The sequence below is a fragment of the Saccopteryx bilineata genome, chromosome 7 (genome assembly GCF_036850765.1).
Source record: "Saccopteryx bilineata isolate mSacBil1 chromosome 7, mSacBil1_pri_phased_curated, whole genome shotgun sequence".
Taxonomy (NCBI): domain Eukaryota; kingdom Metazoa; phylum Chordata; class Mammalia; order Chiroptera; family Emballonuridae; genus Saccopteryx; species Saccopteryx bilineata.
In genome coordinates this window covers 83371681-83394175 of record NC_089496.1, presented here as the reverse complement: position 1 = coordinate 83394175, position 22495 = coordinate 83371681, and the positions used below count along the sequence as shown (strand labels likewise).

Here is a 22495-nt window from a genome sequence, read left to right as displayed (position 1 = left end):
TCAAAGTGGAAGGTTGGAAAACGATTCTCCAAGCAAATGATCTCCAAAAAAAATCAGGTGTAGCCATACTTATATCTGACAATGCTGACTTCAAGAAAACAAAGGTATCCAGAGACAAAGATGGACATTTCATAATGGTAAAAGGTACATTGTATCTGGAAGACATAACACTTTTTAATATATATGCACCAAAACAGGGAACAGCAAAATATATAAGACATCTACTAACTGATCTAAAAATAGAAGCAGACAAAAATATGATCATACTTGGAGATTTCAACATATCATTGACAGCTTTAGATAAATCATCCAAACAGAAAATCAATAAAGAAATATTGGCCTTAAACAACACTCTGGACTAAATGGACATAATAGAAATTTATAGGACACATCATCCCAAAATGTCAGATTATACATTCTTCTCCAGTGTGCATGGAGCATTCTCAGGCATAGACCATATGTTGGGCTACAAAACTAACATCAATAAATTCAGGAAGATTGAAATTATACCAAGTATATTTTCTGATCACAAGGCTTTGAAATTAGAATTCAACTATAAAAAGGAAGGAAAGAAACCTACAAAAACGTGGAAATTAACGCATTTTTTTTTGTACTTTTCTGAAGCTGGAAATGGGGAGGCAGTCAGACAGACTCCCGCATGCGCCCGACCGGGATCCACTCGGCACGCCCACCAGGGGGTGATGCTCTGCCCATCTGGGGTGTCGCTCTGTTGCGACCAGAGCCACTCTAGCGCCTGGGGCAGAGGCCAAGGAGCCATCCCCAGTGCCCGGGCCATCTTTTGCTCCAATGGAGCTTCGGCTGCAGGAGGGGAAGAGAGAGACAGAGAGGAAGGAGAGGGGGAGGGGTGGAAAACCAGATGGGCGCCTCTCCTGTGTGCCTTGGCTGGGAATCGAACCTGGGACTTCTGCACGCCAGGCCGACGCTCTACCACTGAGCCAACTGGTCAGGGCTAAACAACGCACTTTTAAAAAATGACTGGGTCGCCCTGGCCGGTTGGCTCAGCGGTAGAGCGTCGGCCTAGCGTGCGGAGGACCCGGGTTCGATTGCCGGCCAGGGCACACAGGAGAAGCGCCCATTTGCTTCTCCACCCCTCTGCCGCGCTTTCCTCTCTGTCTCTCTCTTCCCCTCCCGCAGCCAAGGCTCCATTGGAGCAAAGATGGCCCGGGCGCTGGGGATGGCTCTGTGGCCTCTGCCCCAGGCGCTAAAGTGGCTCTGGTCGCAACATGGCGACGCCCAGGATGGGCAGAGCATCGCCCCCTGGTGGGCAGAGCGTCGCCCCTGGTGGGCGTGCCGGGTGGATCCGGTCGGGCGCATGCGGGAGTCTGTCTGACTGTCTCTCCCTGTTTCCAGCTTCAGAAAAATGGAAGAAAAAAAAAAATGACTGGGTCAAAGAAGAAATAAAAGCAGAGATCAAAAGACATACAGACAAATGAAAATGACAACATGACACATCAAAATTTCTGCAATGTAGCAAAAGCAGTAATAAGAGGGATGTTCATATCATTACAGAAGTATATCAAAAAACAAGAGAGATCCCAAGTAAACAACCTAACATCATATCTTATGGAACTAGAAAAAGAAGAACAAAGGCAACCCACCCAAAATCAGCAGAAGAAAGGAAATAGTAAAAATTAGAACAAAACTAAATGAAATAGAGAACAAAAAAACTATAGAAAAAATTAATACTACAAAGAGCTGGTTCTTTGAAAAGATCAATAAAATCTACAAAACAATGGCTAGATTCACTAAGGAAAAAAAGAAGAAGGACTCATATAAACAAAATTCAAAATGAAAGAGGAGAAATTACTATAGACATCATAGATATACAAAGGCTCATAGTAGAATATTATGAAAGATTATATGCCACCAAATTCAACAACCTAGAGGAAATGGATAAATTCCTAGAACTATACAATCTTGCTAGACATGAAGTGGAAAACCTAAATAGACCTATAAACAGGGAGGAAATAGAAACAACTATCAAAAACCTCCCCACTGCTGGTGGGAATGCAGACTGGTGCAGCCACTGTGGAAAACAGTATGGAGATTCCTCAAAAAATTAAAAATGGAACTGCCTTTTGACCCAACCATCCCACTTTTAGGAATATATCCCAAGAACAACGTATCACTGATTCAAAAAGAGAAATGCACCCCATGTTTATGGCAGCATTGTTCACAATAGCAAAGTTCTGGAAACAGCCCAAGTGTCCATCAGTAGACGTGTGGATTAAAAAGCTGTGGTACATATATACAATGGAATACTATTAGGGCCATGAAAAAGAAGTAAATATTACCTTTTGCAACAACATAGATGGACCTGGAAACTATTATGTTAAGTGAAATAAGCCAGGCAGAGAAAGAAAAATATCATATGACCTCACTCATTTGATGAATGCAAGGAACAATGTGAACTGAGGAACAGAATTAAACCTAAAGGGAAGGGGGAAGGGAGTTGTTAGGAGGGGGACAAGGGAGATGTTTATGGGAATATGGGGGAGGGGTGATGCATTCGAGGAGACACTAGAATCTATGTAAACACAATAAATTAAATTAAAAAAAATAAAAATTAAAAAACCTCCTCAAAAACAAAAGTTCAGGACTAGATGGCTACACTGGTGAATTCTACCAAACATTCAAAGAAGATTTGGTACCTATCCTTCTCAAAGTCTTCTAAAACACAAAAGAAGAAGCAATACTCTTCAACACATTTTATGAGGCCAACATAACCCTCATAGCAAAACCTGGCAAGGACAACACAAAAAAAGAAAACTATAGACCAAGATCTCTAATGAATACAGATGCAAAATTTTTGAACAAAATACTAGCAAATCAAAACAACACATTTAAAAAAATCACGATCAAGTGGGATTAATTTCAGAAGCACAAGGATGGTTCAACATACAGATATCAATCAACATAATACACCACATCAACAAAACAAAGAACAGAAATCATATGGTCCTATTAATAGATACAGAAAAGGTAAAAAGGTATTTGATAAGATACAACATCCTGTTATGTTTAAAATACTCACTAAAATTAAAAGAGAAGTAAAGTACCTCAACATAATTAAGGCCAAATATGAAAAACCATTAGCTATGTCATAATAAATGGTGAAAACAGGAAGGCTTTTCCTCTAAAATTAGTAATAAGACAAGGCTGTCCACACTCTCCACTCTTATTCAACCATAGTTCTGGAAGTTTTAGCCAGAGCGATCAAGCAAGAGAAAGAAATAAAAGGCATCCATATTGGGAAAGAAGAAGTAAAGGTATCACTTTTTGTAGATGACATGATCCTGTATGTAGAAAACCCCAAAGACTCCACCAAAAAAATTATTAGAAACAATAACCCAATACTGTAAAGTCTCAGTATACAAAATTAATATACAAAAATCTATTGCTTTTCTATATGCCAACGATGAAACTTCTGAAAATGAACTAAAAATATTCATTTTGCAATAGCAACAAAATAAATAACATGCCTAGGAATAAACATAACAAAGAATGTGAAGGACCTATATACTGAAAACTACAAAACATTATTGAAAGAAACTAAAAAACACACAATGAAATGGAAACATATTTCATTTTCATGGATTGGAAGAATCAACGTAGTTAAAATGGCCATATTACCCAAAGCAATATACAAATTTAATGCAATCCCCATCAAAATCTCAACGTCATTTTTTTAGAGAAATAGAACAAAAGATTATCATGTTTATATGGAACCATAAAGAAGCCTGAATAGCCAAAGCAATCCTGAGGGAAAAGGAAGCTGGAGGTATCACACTCCCTGACTTCAAATTATACTATAGAGCAGTAGTCCACCTTTTTTGGGCCACAGACCGGTTTAATGTTAGAAAATATTTTCACAGACCAGGCTTTAGGGTGGGACGGATAAATGTATCACGTGACCGAGACAAGCGTCAAGAGTGAGTCTTAGACGGATGTAACAGAGGGAATCTGGTCATTTTTTAAAAATAAAACATCGTTCAAACTTAAATATAAATAAAACAGAAATAATGTAAGTTATTTATTCTTTCTCTGTGGACTGGTACCAAATGGCCCATGGACCAGTACTGGTCTGCGGCCCAGGGGTTGGGGACCACTGCTATAGAGCCATGATAATCAAAACAGCATGGTATTGGCAAAAAAAAAACCCAGACATACAGACCAATGAAACAGAATCGAGAGCCCAGAAATAAAACCTCATATATATGGACAAATCATTTTCGACAAAGAAGCCAAAAACATACAATGGAGAAAAGAATGCTTCTTCAATAAATGGTGCTGGCAAAATTGAAAAGCCACATGCAAAAAAAAAAAGAAATTTGACTAGTTTGTTCCCCTGAACAAAATTTAATTTCAAATGAATCAAAGACCTAATTATAAGATCCAAAACAATAAATTACACAGAAGAAAACATAGGTACTAAACTCATGGACCTTGGCCATAGAGAACAATTTATGAATTTGACCGTGAAGGCAAAAATAAATAAAAGGACTATATCAAACTAAAAAGCTTCTGCACGGCAAAAGAAACTGACAATAAAACAAATAGGCAGCCAACTAAATGGGAGATATTTGCAAACAACAGTTCAGATAAGGGGCTAATATCCAAAATATATATAAAGAGCTCACAAAGCTCAGCAACAAACAAGCAAACAATCCAATTAAAAAATGGGGAAGAAGTGCCTGGCCGGTTGGCTCAGTGGTAGAGCGTCGGCCTGGCGTGCAGAAGTCCAGGGTTCGATTCCCGGCCAGGGCACACAGGAGAAGCGCCCATTTGCTTCTCCACCCCTCCCCCTCTCCTTCCTCTCTGTCTCTCTCTTCCCCTCCCGCAGCCAAGGCTCCACTGGAGCAAAGATGGCCCGGGCGCTGGGGATGGCTCCTTGGCCTCTGCCCCAGGCGCTAGAGTGGCTCTGGTCGCAACAGAGTGACGCCCCGGAGGGGCAGAGCATCACCCCCTGCTGGGCAGAGCGTCGCCCCCTGGTGGGCATGCCGGGTGAATCCGGTCGGACGCATGCGGGAGTCTGTCTGACTGTCTCTCCCCGTTTCTAGCTTTAGAAAAATATATTAAAAAAAAAAATGGGAAAGAAGACCTGAACAGACACTTCTCCCAAGAGGACATACAGATGGCCAACAGATATATGAAACGATGCTCATCTTCACTAGCTATTTGAGAAATTCAATTCAAAACTACATACAATGAGATACCACCTCCCACCTGTGTGATTGGCTATTAGATTCTACAAGACAGGTAATAACACGTGTTGGAGAGGCTGTGGAGAAAAGGGAACCTTCATTCACTGCTGGTGGGAATGCAGATTAATACAGTCATTATAGAACAAAGTATGGTGGTTCCTCAAAAAAATAAGACTAGAATTACCATATGACCCAGCAATCCCTCTACTGGGTATCTACCCCCAAAACTCAAAACATTGGTACGTAAAGACACATGCACCCCATGCTCATCGCAGCATTATTCACAGTGGCCAAGACATGGAAGCAACTAAAGTGTTCCTTGATAGAGGACTGGATAAAGAAGATGTGGTGCATATGTACAGCGGAATACTACTCAGCCATAAGAAATGATGACATAGTGACATTTATGACAACATGGATGGACTCTGAGAACATTATACTAAGTGAAATAAGTAAATCAATAAAAGCTAAGAACACATAGGTGGGATATAAAACTGAGACTCATGGACATAGATTAAAGTGAAGTGCTTACCAAGGGGAGGGGATTTGGAGAAGGGAATGGGGGAGAGGGTGGGAAGAAGGATGTAAAGGAGGACAAATATAAGGTGATGGAAAATGATTCGACGTTGGGTGATAGGTATACAACGTAATCAACAATTCAAATGCTATAGAAATGTTTCCCTGAAACCTATGTACTCACTTATCAATGTCACCCTGTTAAAGTTAATTTTATAAATAAAATTTAAAAATTAAAAAAAAATTCATCTTCCACTCAAGCATTTCATTCTTCGCCCTTAATAAGAGTTATTTTTCCTGAGCAGGAGGATGTGGGAAGAAGGGGAACAAATCCAACCTGCTCTGAAGACTGGCCCAAGGCTGAGCCTTCTTCACCGATACTCAGAGTGAAAAACGAAAAGCCGGCATCCAATGAGACTTCAGTCTGTGGGTTAAACAATGGTAAAACAGTATCAATGTTCAAATGAATACTTTTTCTGCTTATAAGTGAAAGAAATACCTTTCTGCAATAAGGTAAATATTAATTATTATCTAATTCACAAATAAGGAGCAGCAGGAAAAAAAATATCAAGTTATATTTAACTACAAGTACAGTTTATAAATTTTTGTTTTGTTCTTAAGGTTCTGGTAACTGCAATTAAAAACAGGAAAGAGTCCAAATATTCTCCATCTTCCTGAACGACCTCTTCACTCTAGTCAGAGTATTAAGAGCATTACCCTACAGTTCAATCAAAATGTGGGCTCAGGGCAAATTCTTTTTTTCTCTCCCTGTTTCCGGTGCTCTCACTTATATGTATGCTCACACACAAGTACCACTTCACCCTTCTACGTAGAATATTTTGTGGAGTAAGAGGTAGTTAAAAGTATTAAAAGGGACATATTCATAGTCATAAATTTGATGATAAATAAGCTCTCCTTTTCAATCCTTTAAAGTCTGAATCTTTTAAATGTAAAGCACTTATCACTTCTTTCTCATACACCCATGACCATACATGCATAGTCAGACATATTAAAATGAACTATTTTCAGGAGGTTTGAGAGAGAAATTAATTCTATAAGAAAAGGTAAAATTCAGTCATTAGGAGTCAAAAACTTTAGAAATATATAAAAATAAACTTATTTTATACTCTATTTGTATCTAGCTGTCTAAAATTGAAGTATAATGTTGATTGTATAATTCTATAAATTTACTAAAAATCACTGTCATATACTTAAAATGAGTGAATTACTGCTATATTAAAGTATACCTCAATAAAGCTTAAAACGAAGTTATTCACCCTAGACCACTGATTTATTTTATTATCAATGAGCAGACGAGTTGAAGATTTTTCACTTTGATTAATCTAAAACAACATAAATGGTATAGACAACTTCATCTTCACAGATTTAGACATAATTGTACTCGTGTCTTTTATTCAAAATGGATAAAAACCAAGACTTCTCAATGTTTTCCTTATAAAATATTTTATATACATGTTTTCCCCCTGAGATGGCATAATTACCACGACCAAATCACTTAACTTTTCTTGGCTTTAGGTTTGGGGGGGGAGCATGTAAAGGAACTTGAAGTTTTTGGATTTAAGGAGCATTATTACTAAGACTGAAATTTGGCTCTTTTCTTAACAACAAAAAAAGTTAATTTGATACATGTTGCATTTTAAAAAAACAGAAAAGAAATAAGCATTACCTTAGCATCTTTTAGTTTTTCTTTTACTGTGCCTCTCAATGTTTCTATTATGTTTTGATTTTCTTCTCCATCTAAACCTATCAAGAAGTCAACATAATACAGAGTTCATGACGCTTTTTTATTTTTTCAGGTGTGCAATTCTATAACACATCATCTAAATATTGTATTGTGTGTTCACCACCCCGTGTCAGGTCTCTGTCCATCACCATTTATGTCCACTTTACCCTTTCCTACCTCCCCCCAACCCCCTTGCAGGACACTTTAAAAAAATAATTAAACAGCAAAAGTACTTATTAAATAGTTAAATTGCATGCATTTTTAACGATCATGACAATTATGCAGACTTGGTCACTGTCCCATGAAAGCTTAGAACCTAAGACAAATAGAAGTCTCTTTCCCTTTTCCATCTGGAATGAGCACCTTTATGCATGGTCAGAACTGAATTTTGTTTCCTCTATTCTTAGCTATTGGTGATAGCCTCTTTTTTTTGTAGTTAGGCAAAAACAAACAAACAAAAAACTCAGAAAAGCAAATCTTTATCTTTTTTGCCTTTGGGAAAAATAATCTATGAAAACAGTCAAATTTTATAGACTGCTGTACAGAATATACAAATATCAAAGCAGGTTACTTCATCTTGATGAAACTGGAGAGAAAGGAATCTAAAAGGAAAAGATAAGTCTAAAATTTCTGACCCCTACTTCTGCCAGCTCTTAGACTCAAACAGTCTTGTAGGGTATAAGGAAGACTCCAGCTGTTGTGTGCATCCCAAACTATGTGCTATTTTCTGCTCATCCACCAGATGATCTACCAGATGGACTGAGAAAGACAGGAGCTGCACTATCCTCAGTAGAGCAGAATGCGGAAGACCTTTCGGTCATTTTGCCTTACATGTTTTTTTCTTCTTCTCCTTGCTTCTGAGTACTTAAAGATTGAATAGAGGATGGTGGAAAGAAAGGGTACACAAAAGTTAAGTCACTATAGGTCATGAGAATCTTCATTCTTCATTGCAGTATTTCCTGGTATAATTTAAACTTTACTAGTTGGTTTTTTTATACTGTATTCCCAGAACTTAGAATGGCAGGTGGCATAGAATATGTGCTCAATAATGATGAATGAACCAGGGTTTAACCATTATTTATATTTTTTCCTTGAGAGTTTCCTGAAGCAGGTTCTGTATCTATCTCTATGTCCTAACACAGTCAAAAATACTAGTGGACCTTCCAAGTTTGCAAAGAGAGAGAAAACAAAATCTTAATAAACAAAATTGTATTATATAGACTTTACTAATTATTTATTTATGCCCATCTTGTATTATCTAGGCAATTTTGTTTCTATTTGAATTCATTTCAATAAACTTGTGTTCCCAGCTGAAACCCTAGGATAGGATTAGTCATTTACATCTTTTAAAAATAAAAACCAACAGTATCAGAGTTATGGTATACTTATTGAGGACCTTTTTGGCGATGCTTGTCTACGTTTACTTCTACTGCAATGTTATCTCTCTCTGCTGACATCTGCAAAAAAGAGGGGGAGGAGGTGAAGATTACCTTGTATCTTTTTTGTTTTGGCATTAAACATATTTTCAAATGTTCATCAACCCTTTTAAAGTCTTCTTTTTTAAAATGCCAAGTCATAGCCTTTGCCTATTTTCTTAAATTTCATCATTTTATCAGTTGGTATGAGCTCTTTATATATGGTGTACTTTAAGAAATTGCTCTTAGTAATGTCAAAAAGGAACCTTTAATGATAAAATCCAATGGTTAGTTCCTAGTGGTCTTATACTGCCTACTTCATGTATATTTTAGGAGGTTCAAATCAGATCAGACATATAAAAATACTTTGAAACTCAACATTGTATCAGTGTTATATTTTACCTGCTTGCTCTATAGAACCTGATCATGTTGGGCACCTTTATTTTCTGAAAATTTTCTGTATCCTTGACCTTTTCCCTTCTACTTCTCTGACCACTTACTCCCTGTATCCTTCAATGGTCACACTTCTCATAGCTTAAATGTGGGCTCATTCTAAGGCTTTAGAGAGTATATGTATTCCCATAGTTTCCTAAATCTGTTTCCAACCTTGACTGTTCTCCTGAACACCATATTTCTAGCTGCCTACTAGTATTTGTAATTGAATGTCCTATTATCAATATGCTAAAATGAGAATTTTTTTTTTATTTATTCATTTTAGAGAGGAGAGAGGGGGAGAGAGAGGAGAGAGAGACAGGGGGGAGGAGCTGGAAGCATCAACTCCCATATGTGCCTTGACCAGGCAAGCCCAGGGTTTCGAACCGGCGACCTCAGCATTTCCAGGTCGATGCTTTATCCACTGCGCCACCACAGGTCAGCAGCATTTATTGTTTTTGCAGACTTTTAAACCTCAATATTCTAAAATAAATCATACTAACAATGTTAAACCCTCTTTTAGAATGATATGGATGAGTTCTATGTTAAAAAATAAACAATGAGAGACATTAGGTATTGTTTGGTATATCAGATATGTTATAAAGAGCATTAGAGGTGAGTTACTTATATATTTACTTATTTATTTATTCCTTTACTTAAATGTTCATTTATTTGTTGTCAGCCAGTCAGCAATCCAGTCAGTTCCTGTTTCTCATGTTAAATTTAAGAAATAGAATGGTAAAAGACTCGTTATATAATAGCTGTACATACATGCTAACCAAACTCATGGACAGTTGGGAGTGGAAAGAACAAGCAGACATTTATCAGCTTTCCCATCACAGTCAATATATGGCTCTGTGTCAAAAGCCAAAGCAGGGTATTGACACAATCCTTGTAAAGACATTATTATTACAACAAGCATCTTTTCTACAAACTTTGAGAGAACTTCAAAATCCACCAGTGGTTCCTGTACCATCAGAACTACCAAATAAAGTCAACATGAACTAAGAGGTTCTTTTCTTATTAAACTTTCAGTACCCTTCTCAACACAACTAAAAATACCTAATTCTACTCTACACCAGGGGCAGTCAACCCTTTTATACCTGCCGCCCACTTTTGTATCTCTATTAGTAGTAAAATTTTCTAACCACCCACCAGTTCCACAGTAATGGTGATATGTAAGGTAGGGAAATAACTTTACTTTATAAAATTTATAAGGCAGAGTTACAGCAAGTTAAAGCATATAATAATAATTACTTACCAAGTACTTTATGTTGGATTTTCGCTAAGTTTGGCAGAATAAATCTCTATAAAACAACTTACTATAGTTAAATCTATCTTTTTATTTATACTTTGGTTGCTCAGCTACCACCCACCATAAAAGCTGGAACACCCACTAGTGGGCGGTAGGGACCAGGTTGACTACCACTGCTCTAGACCAATGTACAGTAACCCTTGAAGGTATGATGGGATATCAGCTCTGGCAAGTGATTGCTAGAGGTCTCCCTTTAATTCCCAAAAACCTCACCTAGAATTCCTAGGATTATAACTTTCCCACCACAACTAGGAGGCAGAAATAAAATATGAATCTTAATTGGAGTTACTTTAAAAGACATGTAAATATCAGTCCTATATATATTTTACTCACTGACTAAAAAAAGAAAAATATTTTGAGCAAAGCAGGAAATGGATTCCTGAGTGGCTGAGGATGGATAAATTAACATTTAAATAAGAGAATAAATAAATAAGTAAATACATAAATACTCACCTCTAATGCTCTTTATTATATAACTGACAGACCAAACAATCCCTAACAGCTCTCATTATTTTTTAACATATAGAATCAAATATATCACATTTTTCAGGATTATACTACATTGATAATTGAGTAATTTAGTATAATCAACATCCTTATAAACTCCATTAATACCTTATGTTTTTTTTAATATCTCCTTTTTCTTTTGAGATCTTTTTCATGGTGGTTCTTTAATTTCTACTTTCTAAATAAATAAAAAATAGTCTTAAGAATGATATTGCTAAAGGAAAGAAACTATTAAGACACTTGAGATAAATGTCATTTAAATTTTTTAATGTAACTGAAAATTAAAGAAATATGCTCTCACCTTTAGTGTTTAATAGAAATTTTGGTTAGCGCAAAAAGACATGTAAAACAATAGGTATAACTATTGGAAAGAAGACAAAATTATCTTTGACTGTAGAAATAGGCTTTTGTACATAGAAAACCCAGACACTCAAAAAAAAAAAAAAAAGCTTAGACATAATTATAAAGTTCTTACGTGGCAAAATTAAAGGATATATGACAAAGTTAATAGCTTCCTTATATGCTAAGATCACTTCATAATAGCAATAGAAAATATTTTTCAAAATACCTAGGAATGGTATTTTGCCTCAGTGGTAGAATGCTTGCCTGGAGTGTGGAAATCTCAGGTTTAATTCCTGGTCAGGGCACACAAGAGAATCGACCATCTGCTTCTCCACCTCTCCCTCTTCTCTCTCTCTCCGCTTTCTCTTTCTCTTCCCCTCCCGCACCCATGGCTCAAAAGGTTTGAGCAAGTTGGCCCCAGGTGCTGAGGATGGCTCCATAGCCTCGCCTCAGATGCTAAAGTAGTTCAGTTGCCGAACAAAGCAGCAGCCTCAAATGGGCAGAGAATTGCCAAGCAGGGGCTTGCCCCATGGATCTTGGTCAGAGTGCATGCAGGAGTCTCTCTCTGCCTGCCTCTCACTTAGTAAAAAACAAACAAAAAACCTAGTGTTGGAATCCATGGGAGTCCAAAAAGACCAGAGTAACAGGCTTTTATTGAAAGGAGGAAAGAATCCTGCCAGGCACTTCTCCGGGGAGAAGGGCACCAAAACAGGCTCTGGGGCAAAATTTTATAGGGTAGGGGAGAGCCTTGAGCAAGTGTGTGTTGAGTCAGCATTTCTGTTATGCTCCCTTCTGCAGTTTTACGATTTCGGCTTCCTGGAACGCTTCTCCTTGGAAGGCGATCGACCAGCTTCCTAAAACTTTTCTGCTTCAGAGGCGATAGTCCAATAACTAAGGATGGGGTCAGATAGACAAGCAGAACAGCAAAAGGACAGTTGGAAGTTCTGGTAAATTCATGTATCTATCACCTAGGAATAACTTCAATAAAATATGTGGGAATTTAAGACCTAATTAAAATATATTCCCAGGAGTCAGGGAGATTGGTTAAGAAGCTATTATAATAGTCCTTATGAGAAATGCTAGAGATCTAAATCAAAAAGTGGAAATGGGAATGAAGGGTGGAAAAAGATTTATTACTAGAATTAGTGAGGTTATCACATTGTAAGATATAAAAATGTCAAATCACTACATTGTACACCTACACCTGAAACTAATATAATATTGCATACAAACCATACTTAAAAATTAAAAACAGATAATCATATTTTATAACCCATTTATAATGCTATTAATATATGCTCTAATACATTAATTTTTAAATTTCTTGCATTACAAGAGAAAAAAATGTAGAATTAGCAGGATTTGGTGAGCAATTACAGGTGAAGAACAAAGGAAGGGAAGAATCAAGGTCTCGGAGGTTTCAGCCTGAGTAACTTGAGAAGTAGCCGCATTTCAATACTGTCAAAGTAGGAAGGTGGCTGAGGGAGGATTAATGGTTCGTTTTTCAATGTTGCTTATGAATGCTTCTGAGATGTTCAGATGAGAGATCCACAAGGAGATTAAAAATACTGAACTGAAGAGGATCATGTCTAAGTTAGCTAAATTCTTTGTTCAGTCAGTAATAAAAGTCATTTAAGAGATGGATCAACTCTTTAAAAGGATCAACACCTTTAAGGTTCTTCCTATCAACATACAAAGATTAGACACAACAGTAACAGAATACTGGGAAAAGAGAATTTTGTAGATTACCAGTCAGGGCACACAGGAGAAGCGACTATCTGCTCCCCCCCCACTGCTTCCCCCCTCCCTGCTCCCCCTTCTCCCCCCCCTTTCTTCCCCCTCTCCTCCTCCCCCACCATCTCCATAGCCATGGCTCTAATGCAGGGGTCCCCAAACTTTTTACACAGGGGGCCAGTTCACTGTCCCTCAGACTGTTGGAGGGCCAGACTATAAAAAAACTATGAACAAATCCCTATGCACACTGCACATATCTTATTTTAAAGTAAAAAAACAAAACGGGAACAAATACAATATTTAAAATAAAGAACAAGTAAATTTAAATCAACAAACTGACCAGTATTTCAATGGGAACTATGCTCCTCTCACTGACCACCAATGAAAGAGGTGCCCCTTCCGGAAGTGCAGTGGGGGCCAGATAAATGGCCTCAGGGGGCCGCATGCGGCCCGTAGTTTGGGGAGCCCTGCTCTAATGGTTCCAGGACTTTGTCCTGGGTGCTGAGGATGGCTCCATGGCCTTGCCTCAGGCACTGAAATAGCAATGGAGCAGCTGCCCCAGAGGGACAAATCATCACCCTGTAAGGGGCTTGTCGGGTGGATCCCTGTCAGGGCGCATGCCGAAGTCTGTCTCTCTGTTTCCCCACTTTCCCGCCTCTCAATTAAAAAAAAAAAGAAAGAGAGAGAGAATTTTGAATTTACTTTACATTCTTCAAGAATTTCTAAAAGGACCTTAAAATCAATACCTGGCTTACTGATGCCTATGCCTGCACATTTTATCTGCTAGGCTATGAAAAATCTTAGCAGTAGTCATCCTATAGATAAATGATAATAAATCATCAAATAATAACCTTATTGTATAATAAATTATTAATTTTAAAAGTTTTCACATACTTGAAGATGTTTGCAACCTGGTTCATTTATCATTCTACAAATAATAAAAAATGATTATAAACAAAGTATAAGATAAAATTGAATGTGTAGATGAAAATTGCATTTGCTCTATTAAAAATCTCAAGTGGAAGAAAAAATTACAACTTACACTTTTACCCTCTTACAGTAATTCAACTTTCTGTGTTAGAAAACTTGCTCCAACAGTTAAACTCAATCTTCTATTCAAGGATATTGCTAATTCACAATTTTTGTAGTTAAAGCTCTAAAAGATAAGAAAATTGAGGATTAGCTATTTTTGTTATCAGAGGATGTAAAGGTCCATAGAGAAAGCCTAAAAATTAAAGTCAAGTAGTTCATTCAGCCTTTTCTTGCTTAGCATTAGAAATCTCTGGGTTCTGAAAATTAATCCAGTAGTGCCTTTATCGCTATGGGGATTCCTCAAATGAAAATTCCTAAAGCTTATTTTAGTTTGTGTGTAAATTTAGTATTAAATCACCTTGATAACTTCAGTCACATGCCATTTGGTTTCAGGAGTGTTAGTGGAATAAAATTACAAAAAAATCTCTAGTGTATGAAATGGTCACACAATGAATATTCTGGTAAATGGTAGTATTTCTTTGGTTAATTATAAGAGAACTAGAAATTTGTTTTTCCTTTAGTTTTTCCCCAGCTGCTATTGGAAATCTTTCTACTGTATTAATTCACTTTCCTTCCTTAATAGAACTGAATTAAGTTCTATACCTATTTTTATCTTTATCTTAGTTCATCTATTGTCACATAGCATAATGAATTCTTTCTGAACTTCCTATAGCAGCATTTCTCAAATCATGTTCTTTCTAGACTTCTTTGATTTGAATTGGGATGCTATGCCAAAAAATGAAAGTCTCATGCAAAGTTATAAAATTAAGGCAATAAATAGCATTTTTTCAATATCAAAATTTATATATAAATTTATATATAAATTTCATTTGATATATGAAATTTATATATCAAAAATATATAGATGGCATCAGCTACCCTTTATGGGTACTAGGATATGGGAAATTTAATTTTAAAAATTCTACAATTAGTTAAGTGTAACACAGCATTATTTCAGTGCTTTATAAAAAGCATCATTACTTCCAAGTGTTTCATTAACTGAGAAGCCTAAAAATTAATACCTTTTCGTTAACTATGATCTTATTTTCTACAATAAAAGCTAGGAGCAGTGGCCTGACGGAGGATTTTCTGAAGTGTGAATTTATATATGTCAATTTAAACTAAATTAAAAACTTAAGGCATTAAAAGTAAACCATTCACTGCTCGCAGTATTAAGCCTAAAATCATCATAACCTGCTCCTATAGGTCAAGAAAGAGTTGGGTCCAATTCTCTTGAGACTTCTGATAAAATTTAAATAAACACCAAAACAGGTTACCTTAATATCTTTTAGAAGTTTACATCTAACATACAATATGCAGCGTAACTGTACTACTCAGTTAATTACAGGATTTATAAAACTATTAATTCATAAAGCAACACCATCCATGAGCGCCAGAAACTAGATACAAGTCCTAAAATGTTTTTTGTTGTTTTTTTGCAATTAGAGAGACAGAGAGAGGAAGGGGTAAGGAGAGAGAAAAAAAGGGAAGGAAGAAAGAGAAAGAGAGAGAGAGAGAGAGAGAGAGAGAGAGAGAGAGAAGGGCATTCATTTGTTGTTCCACATAATTGTGCATTCATTGGTTGCTTCCAACTTGCAACCCACAGCAATCTTGGTGTTTCGGGAGGACCCTCTCTAACCAATTGAGCTGACTGGCCAGGGGCTGATGTTTTCATTTAAACGTGAAGATGCATCTCTGTGTCTGTACTTAGTCTCCATTGGAGAGAAACTCAAAACAGAAGCCCTTTTTGAAACTGAGACCTGTATTCCCTGCCCCACCCAACATGTTCATCACTCTGCAACATAAATTTTCTACTACAGCCAAATCACAAACTCTTCTTTAGACACCTTTGCCTCCTCCGTCCTTTGATGTCTCCCTCTAATCTACAGCATTATACTTTTCAAAGTCTGGTTCAAATCCCACATCTTCCAGAAGTTCCCCCACCGCTCCGCCGACTTTGGCTCTTGTGACTTAGCACTTCCAATAGCACTTTAAATTCGTAATTTTTGTTCATTGCATCCCATCTTGCAAATTCATCTTTCCGCTTACTCTCAAGTGAGGACGATAGGTTGGGCGTGCACTCACCTACCCTCCACCAATCCTAGCAAGGTGTTCAACACGCAGTAAGCACTCAATAAATAAAATGGTCCAGGATTTGAGGGAAATACAGCACTGCAATCGAACGGCCAGACACTGGAGACTACAAGTCCCAGAGGCCCGCGCGGGTTTGGCCCAGGATACCTGGGGCCTCCCCGCCACTGGTTTGTTTGTTTGTCTGTTTGTTTTTCCACAGAACAAGACTCCAACCAGACATAACTCTAGGGAGTCTGACAGAGAAGGTTTGGGGGACTTTAACCGGCAGTACGGCATTCACCTGACTGGACAGAGAATTTCTGCTTTGTCAGGGCGGGGAAGGCGGGCCCCATCATTTACCATGGACGACAAGTCACCAGCCGCCCCGCACCGACCCAGACTCGATCACCCTACGCCCACCGCCCACTTCACGCTCGCCCCTCACGGTTTGACGTCAAAGCGGTCAGGGAGCATGCGCGACGCGGCCCCTCAGCCAACCCGGTCCCGAGCGTGCGCTGAGCGTGCGCCTTAGGATCCGTGCGCTACATCTGTTCACACGCTGGCTGGATTTGTGGCTCAAGTTGAAGCGCTTGACTCTATCACCCTTGTTCTCGTCTCCGTGCCACGCTCCGGGTGGGAGCCTCTGGCTTCGGTCACCTGTCGCTTGGGTGTGTGCCCCAGTGGCCAAATTTGCCCCGGGGTCTGCTCTGGAAAAGTCCAGAGAGCGGGGTGGCCTGGGTCGTAGGAGCCCCGCACCGCTCGCGTCATGGTGAAGAAGAATAGTATCCCGAACGGGTGAGTACCGGCTGTGAGGTCCCCGGCCGGTGCGGGTCCGCGGCGACAAGCGGAGCCGCCCGATGAGCAGGCATTCCTGGGGTAGGGTGCGTGTCGTGAGAAAGCGGTAGCACGCGCCGTCGAGGCGCGCTCGGTAGCCTCTGGCGGGCGAGCATGGCGGCCGGGGCGCGGAGGGGGTGGCGGCGCGGGTGGTGACGCTCCGGGAACCCACGCGACCTGCCACCCAGTTCCCGCCGCCTGTGCCCTGCTGGGAGCCGAGAGAGGGGTTCTTTGATTTCAGGTGCATTGCTTGTGGCATCCCCAAGAGCATCCTAGATATACTAAGGCTTTTTTCTTTCTGGAGTTTGCTATTAGCGTAAACAATACTTTCAAAGTCCTACCTGCTCACTTGTGTCGTGTAATCTTCACCTTATAAACGAAACCGCTTACATGTGTTTTCTTTTTCCAGTGACTCACCCTGAGTTAAATAAAAGGTTGTGTGGTTTGAAACTTGTCCTGAGAAAGTCGGGCGCGGGTGAAGTTAGGTAACTTGCTGGTGGGGAAAGCAGCGCGGCGGTACTATGGGTGCTTTCCTGTATTCAGACATTTGACAAATGTTTGTTAGCTGTTTTCTGTGTCAGGCATTGCGCTTTGCGTTTCTGCCGGGGTAGGGGGGGGAGATCCAGGGGTCCCACAGGAAGAGACGGCGTTGGCACGAATCGAGTGAGAGAGCCGAATTCTTTTCTTTCTCTTTATTCTCTCGTTAGCATTTACTGCCAGGCATCTCTGCCAAATGCTGGTCTAGCTTTCTTTTTATGCACACACACACACTAAGTTACAATCACATAGTATTTTGTTTCACTATGGTTACATATTTCCAGATAACAGTTAATTCATATCTATAAGCTATAAATCAGGTGGTACAAACTTCTAAAAGATTAGTACTAATTAATAACTCTACTTTACTGTTGTTGTGAGTCAGGGGCACAGAGAGAGAGAGATTAACAGACGAAATCATCAAGGACTAGCAAAGGACCACCGCTTGCTCAGGCAAATGGCCTTGAGTTCATGCAGTGTCCTGATTTTTTCACAAGACTACAAAAGGCTTGCTATTTAAGAAACTGACATAGTATTAAGAGTAACTTTTACTTAAAGATACATAGAGTGCACCTGCAAGATAGCTAGTAGCAACATAATATCAGAAGGCATTAATTGCTATTGCTGCTATGAATTCCACTACATTCCTTTCCTTATTCTTGGAAAATACAAAAATCTTATGAGAATGTTTTACTGAGAAAAGCCCAGTAACTGCCTTCAGTCACAAAACAAGTCTTTTAACAAAACATTCTTTACTAGCCAGCTGCGCTCCCATCCAAGGCCTCGCAACGGGCCATTCCACTACACCTTACCTAAGATTCTAATGTCTAGTTAAACTTTATTTACTATATTCATACACTAGTTAAGTTCTAACTTTATTCTTTCTAACATGATTAATAAGAAGAAATTTTCCTACAAACTTAACCCTTTATGAGGGATATCATAGCCAGCCTCTTATATTTATGAGCCCAGTTCAAGGGGCTTACAGGCTTTTCTGTGGAACTTACACCTTCTGTCTCATTTCCAAAGAAATTACTACAAACCTACAGGGAAAGCACAGTACTATTATCCCTGTGCCATAAATAATAGCACACACCCAGAAAAGGGGGGATATAAGGCCAGATTAATTTAAAAAGTCAAAGGGGAAAGTATCGTTGTGCCTTTCCTTTGTGGTGACTTTGTCAACCCGCAGCCATTGGTCTTCACTGCGGTGAATTTGTCACCCAGCAGCTGTTGGTCTTCTCTGCTGTGACTTTGTCTATCAGCAGTTTTTGATCTTCTTCTGCTGTGACCTTGTCAGCCAGCAGTTGTGGGTCTTCTCCTGCTGTGACCTTGTCAGCCAGCAGTTGTGGGTCTTCTCCTGCTGTGACCTTGTCAGCCAGCAGTCGTTGATCGGCTCCCGACACATTTCTATTGTGGAGAAACGATAGAAATGTTTAAAAGTTCTAACAGCTTTGTGCATATAGGAAGGGGAAGGTGTGAAAGTGAAGAAACAAACTGCTGCAAAAAATAATAGTGTTACAAGTCATATTGGTACGTTATGGCATTAGCGGAACTAGAGCTCAGAAGTACTACAATACTAACCATATACTAACTAAGCTGAAGTAACTACAGACTAGTGAATGTGTCCAAACCTGAAATCATTGGCCAGATTGTCATTCTCAATAAAATTCTTACTGGTTTTCCCATGTTGATTTTTATAGTGTTCTAATGGTATAAGAATTTAGGGACAATGATAGCGGAGAAAGAATGAAAAAGTCCAGAAATACTTTCTTTAAATAGCAATGTTCTGGGCTGAATAGACTCTGTGTGCATGTGCAAATATTTATACTTAATTGATAGTGTTCCTTAAGTACACCTAACTTCTGCAGTTATTCTCATCCAGTAATATGTGTTTTAGAAACTAGACTTAGCATATATTTACTGAGATGTATTATTACAAATACATCTAAGTGTTATCAACTATAAATGAATAAGTTAAATGGAAGCAGTATAGAATTTAAGATCTAATACTAGGTAGTTTGTGGTTTATTGGACTATAAAAAAATCAATCCTAAAAAAATATTTTCAAGTTTAAAGAGTATTTTCTGTTGGGGGGAAGTAGAGAGAAGTGGTATCAGTCTAACAGATACGTATTTCAAACTAGTTGGCCAAAACTCTTGCCAGAATGTTTTGATTCAGTTCTTTCTCCTCCCCACCCTCTTAAGTTGCTATCATTTAAAGGTCAGGAGATTTCACATAAATCTAGATTTCTTGAAAAATAAGATTTATAAAAACTAGATTTGTACATGGTAGTCATACAAGGCAATAGTCACTTGTAAATGATTTGCAGCTGTCTTCTCTGTGAAAACCTCCAGTCCTCTATTTTACCATTCCTTTCTACCTTCTCCAGCACTGAGGCTTAGTGTCAGTTGCCTTTTATCATTTCATCCTTTATTTGTGGCATGTTTTATTTAAGTATGTTAACCTGCCTGGCATTTGGATTTGTAACTTGGGCTATAAAGAGTAAGTGTGAGGGGAAAAAAAGGGAAAAAAAAGAGTAAGTGGGAGGAAGAACCTTGATTTATGAATAAAATGTTACATATGTTACATTGAGTCCAACCAGACAATGCTGTGATGGACTGCTTTGTCAAAAAAACATGGTTAGCTCTGGCCAGGTAGCATCATCCTCATATGCTATGGTTGTGTTTGGTCCGGTCAGGGCACACTAACAGGAATCAGTCAGTGAATGCCTAGATAAGTGGAATAACAAATCAGTCTTTCTCCCTTTCTCTCTCTCATATCAGTTAAAAAATAAAAGAGCAGGGCAGGATTACCTTCCATGATGTCAGCCTCAGAACATGAATTCACTGCAAATATCCCTAGAGTCCCTGGACTTGGTGAGCTGCAGTTTTCACCTGAATAATCTTCCCTGTTCTACCTCCTATCTGAGATTATGGTGAACTGTGACAGTGAAGGCTGAAAGTGGCTTTGCAAAACTGTAAAACAATTAAACAAAATAGTTGCAGTAATTCTAAAGCAGCAATTTTTAATCTGGAGGTATAGAGTTACTTTTACCTTCCAGTGACCTCTTTTCCCAAACTTGCTGGGTTTTTATTTTTTGTTTGTTTGTTTGTTTAAAGAAAGAGACAATATATGTGGCCACAGACAAGAGGTACTCTGGTTGGGATAGATTTAGAAAATAATTTTATAAATGTACAGTTGCCCTTCTACTTTATAAAATATTTTGATACGAGTTTTTGGGGGAAGTGATGTAGGGGCAGGAATGGTGATAGTAAAAGAGAAAGATATGAGAGAGTGAGAAATGATCTTTGCTAAACCCTGCTGCATAACAAACAGATCGAACACATTAGATTTAAATTATTACAGTCATCTGAATTTGGAGCTGGATTGTCTGCTTTTATTTTTTGAAATAAAAATTCATATTCCCAGAGATTTCTAAACCATTTTTTGAAATTTATTTTGGCTGTGTCCTCAATTTATTTGATCCAATTTGGAAGACTCCTGTTAAGCTCTCTGTCTTATTTTTGTTCTTTGAGACACAATATTCACTTTAGAAACAGGAGCATTTCCTGGTGGTTACACTTTGGAGCCGGTTTCTTTTCCAAATAAAATTCTGTTTATTAGGCCCTTGCCAGTTGGCTCAGTGGTAGAGTGTTGACCCGGCATGTCAGTGTCCCAGGTTCCATTTCTGTCAGGGGACACAGGAGAAGCACCCATCTGCTATTCTCCCCCTCCCCACTTCCTGTCCTGCAGCCATGGCTTGGTTGGTTTGAGGGTATCCGCTCCAGGCACTGAGGATATCAGATGCTAAAAACAGCTCAGTTGGGGGAGCATGGTCCTAGATGGGCAAAGCCATGAGCCTCAGATGGAGGTTGCCAGGTAGATCCCTACTGGGGCACATACAGGAATCTGTCTGTCTATCTCCCCTCCTCCCACTTGGAAAAGAAAAAAAATTGCTTATTGTTAATATGAGTTCCAGTGGGTATCAAATATGTTGTGATAGAGTAACCACACTAAAGATTTTTATCCCTCATTCCACTATATTCATATCCAAAACAGTTGGAATCCTCAACCCCATATTGCTATGCCTTCCTCCTATTCAACCCATTTGCCCATCTTTCAAAGCTTTTCTATCACAAAATCAGAGTTTGCCATTGGAAGGCTAGCTGAAGCCGTGCATGAGGGCAAGGGAAAAGTCCCTGAGTCCTGAAGTGTGGAACAGAGTACTATTTATGATTCTTACCAAACACTGGGAGAGTTTAAGCTGGGGCTTCACTTTCTAATGTTAATGTTCAGAACTGTTTATACAGACTGCTATTCTAACAGTAGTCTATAAACATGCTGTCTAGAGATTAAATATTGCCTTATGTTCCAAATCCTTTCATGCTTTAAGTGGTACCCCCTTTAATTCTCCTTTGAAGTTTATAGTCACCTTGTATAAAAATATAAGCTTCCATTTTAATTTCTGAAAGTATGTATTAATGACAAGAATGTAAATATTATTAATCTTTTTATTCAGAGATTCAGTAATTGCCTGAGGTTTTTAAGAAATTGTTTAATAGTACAGTTACCAAAAATAATACTGATATTTAACCTCAATAACCAGATAAAGCCCCACTGTCTCTGATAGCTTGGCAATGAATGGAACACTATTAATGTGGGCTTCATTTGAGATCCAGAGATAAGGAAATCCCACCCTGACTAGTTTCTATCATACTTGGTAACCAGCCAGATAATTTCGCATAGCTTCATCCTCACGCTTTCTTCATCTGTTGATTTTCTCATT

The 22495-nt window shown here is 38.5% G+C and overlaps 2 protein-coding genes across 2 annotated transcripts in view; one reads left to right on the top strand and one right to left on the bottom strand.

Moving 5' to 3' along the window:
- Positions 1–17103, bottom strand: part of CC2D2B (coiled-coil and C2 domain containing 2B) — a 140579-nt gene extending 123476 nt beyond the window's left edge. The window contains exons 1-5 of the mRNA XM_066240388.1: positions 16939–17103; positions 8882–8942; positions 7429–7505; positions 7007–7084; positions 6079–6165 (exon numbers count right to left, since the gene is read on the bottom strand). Coding sequence (XP_066096485.1) covers positions 6079–6165; positions 7007–7084; positions 7429–7505; positions 8882–8942; positions 16939–17103 — 468 coding nt within the window. The remainder of the gene's footprint in view (positions 1–6078; positions 6166–7006; positions 7085–7428; positions 7506–8881; positions 8943–16938) is intronic.
- Positions 16899–22495, top strand: part of LOC136310484 (uncharacterized) — a 42895-nt gene continuing 37298 nt past the window's right edge. The window contains exon 1 of the mRNA XM_066239143.1: positions 16899–17130. Within this exon, the coding sequence (XP_066095240.1) occupies positions 17102–17130 (29 nt within the window). The 5' untranslated portion in view covers positions 16899–17101. The remainder of the gene's footprint in view (positions 17131–22495) is intronic.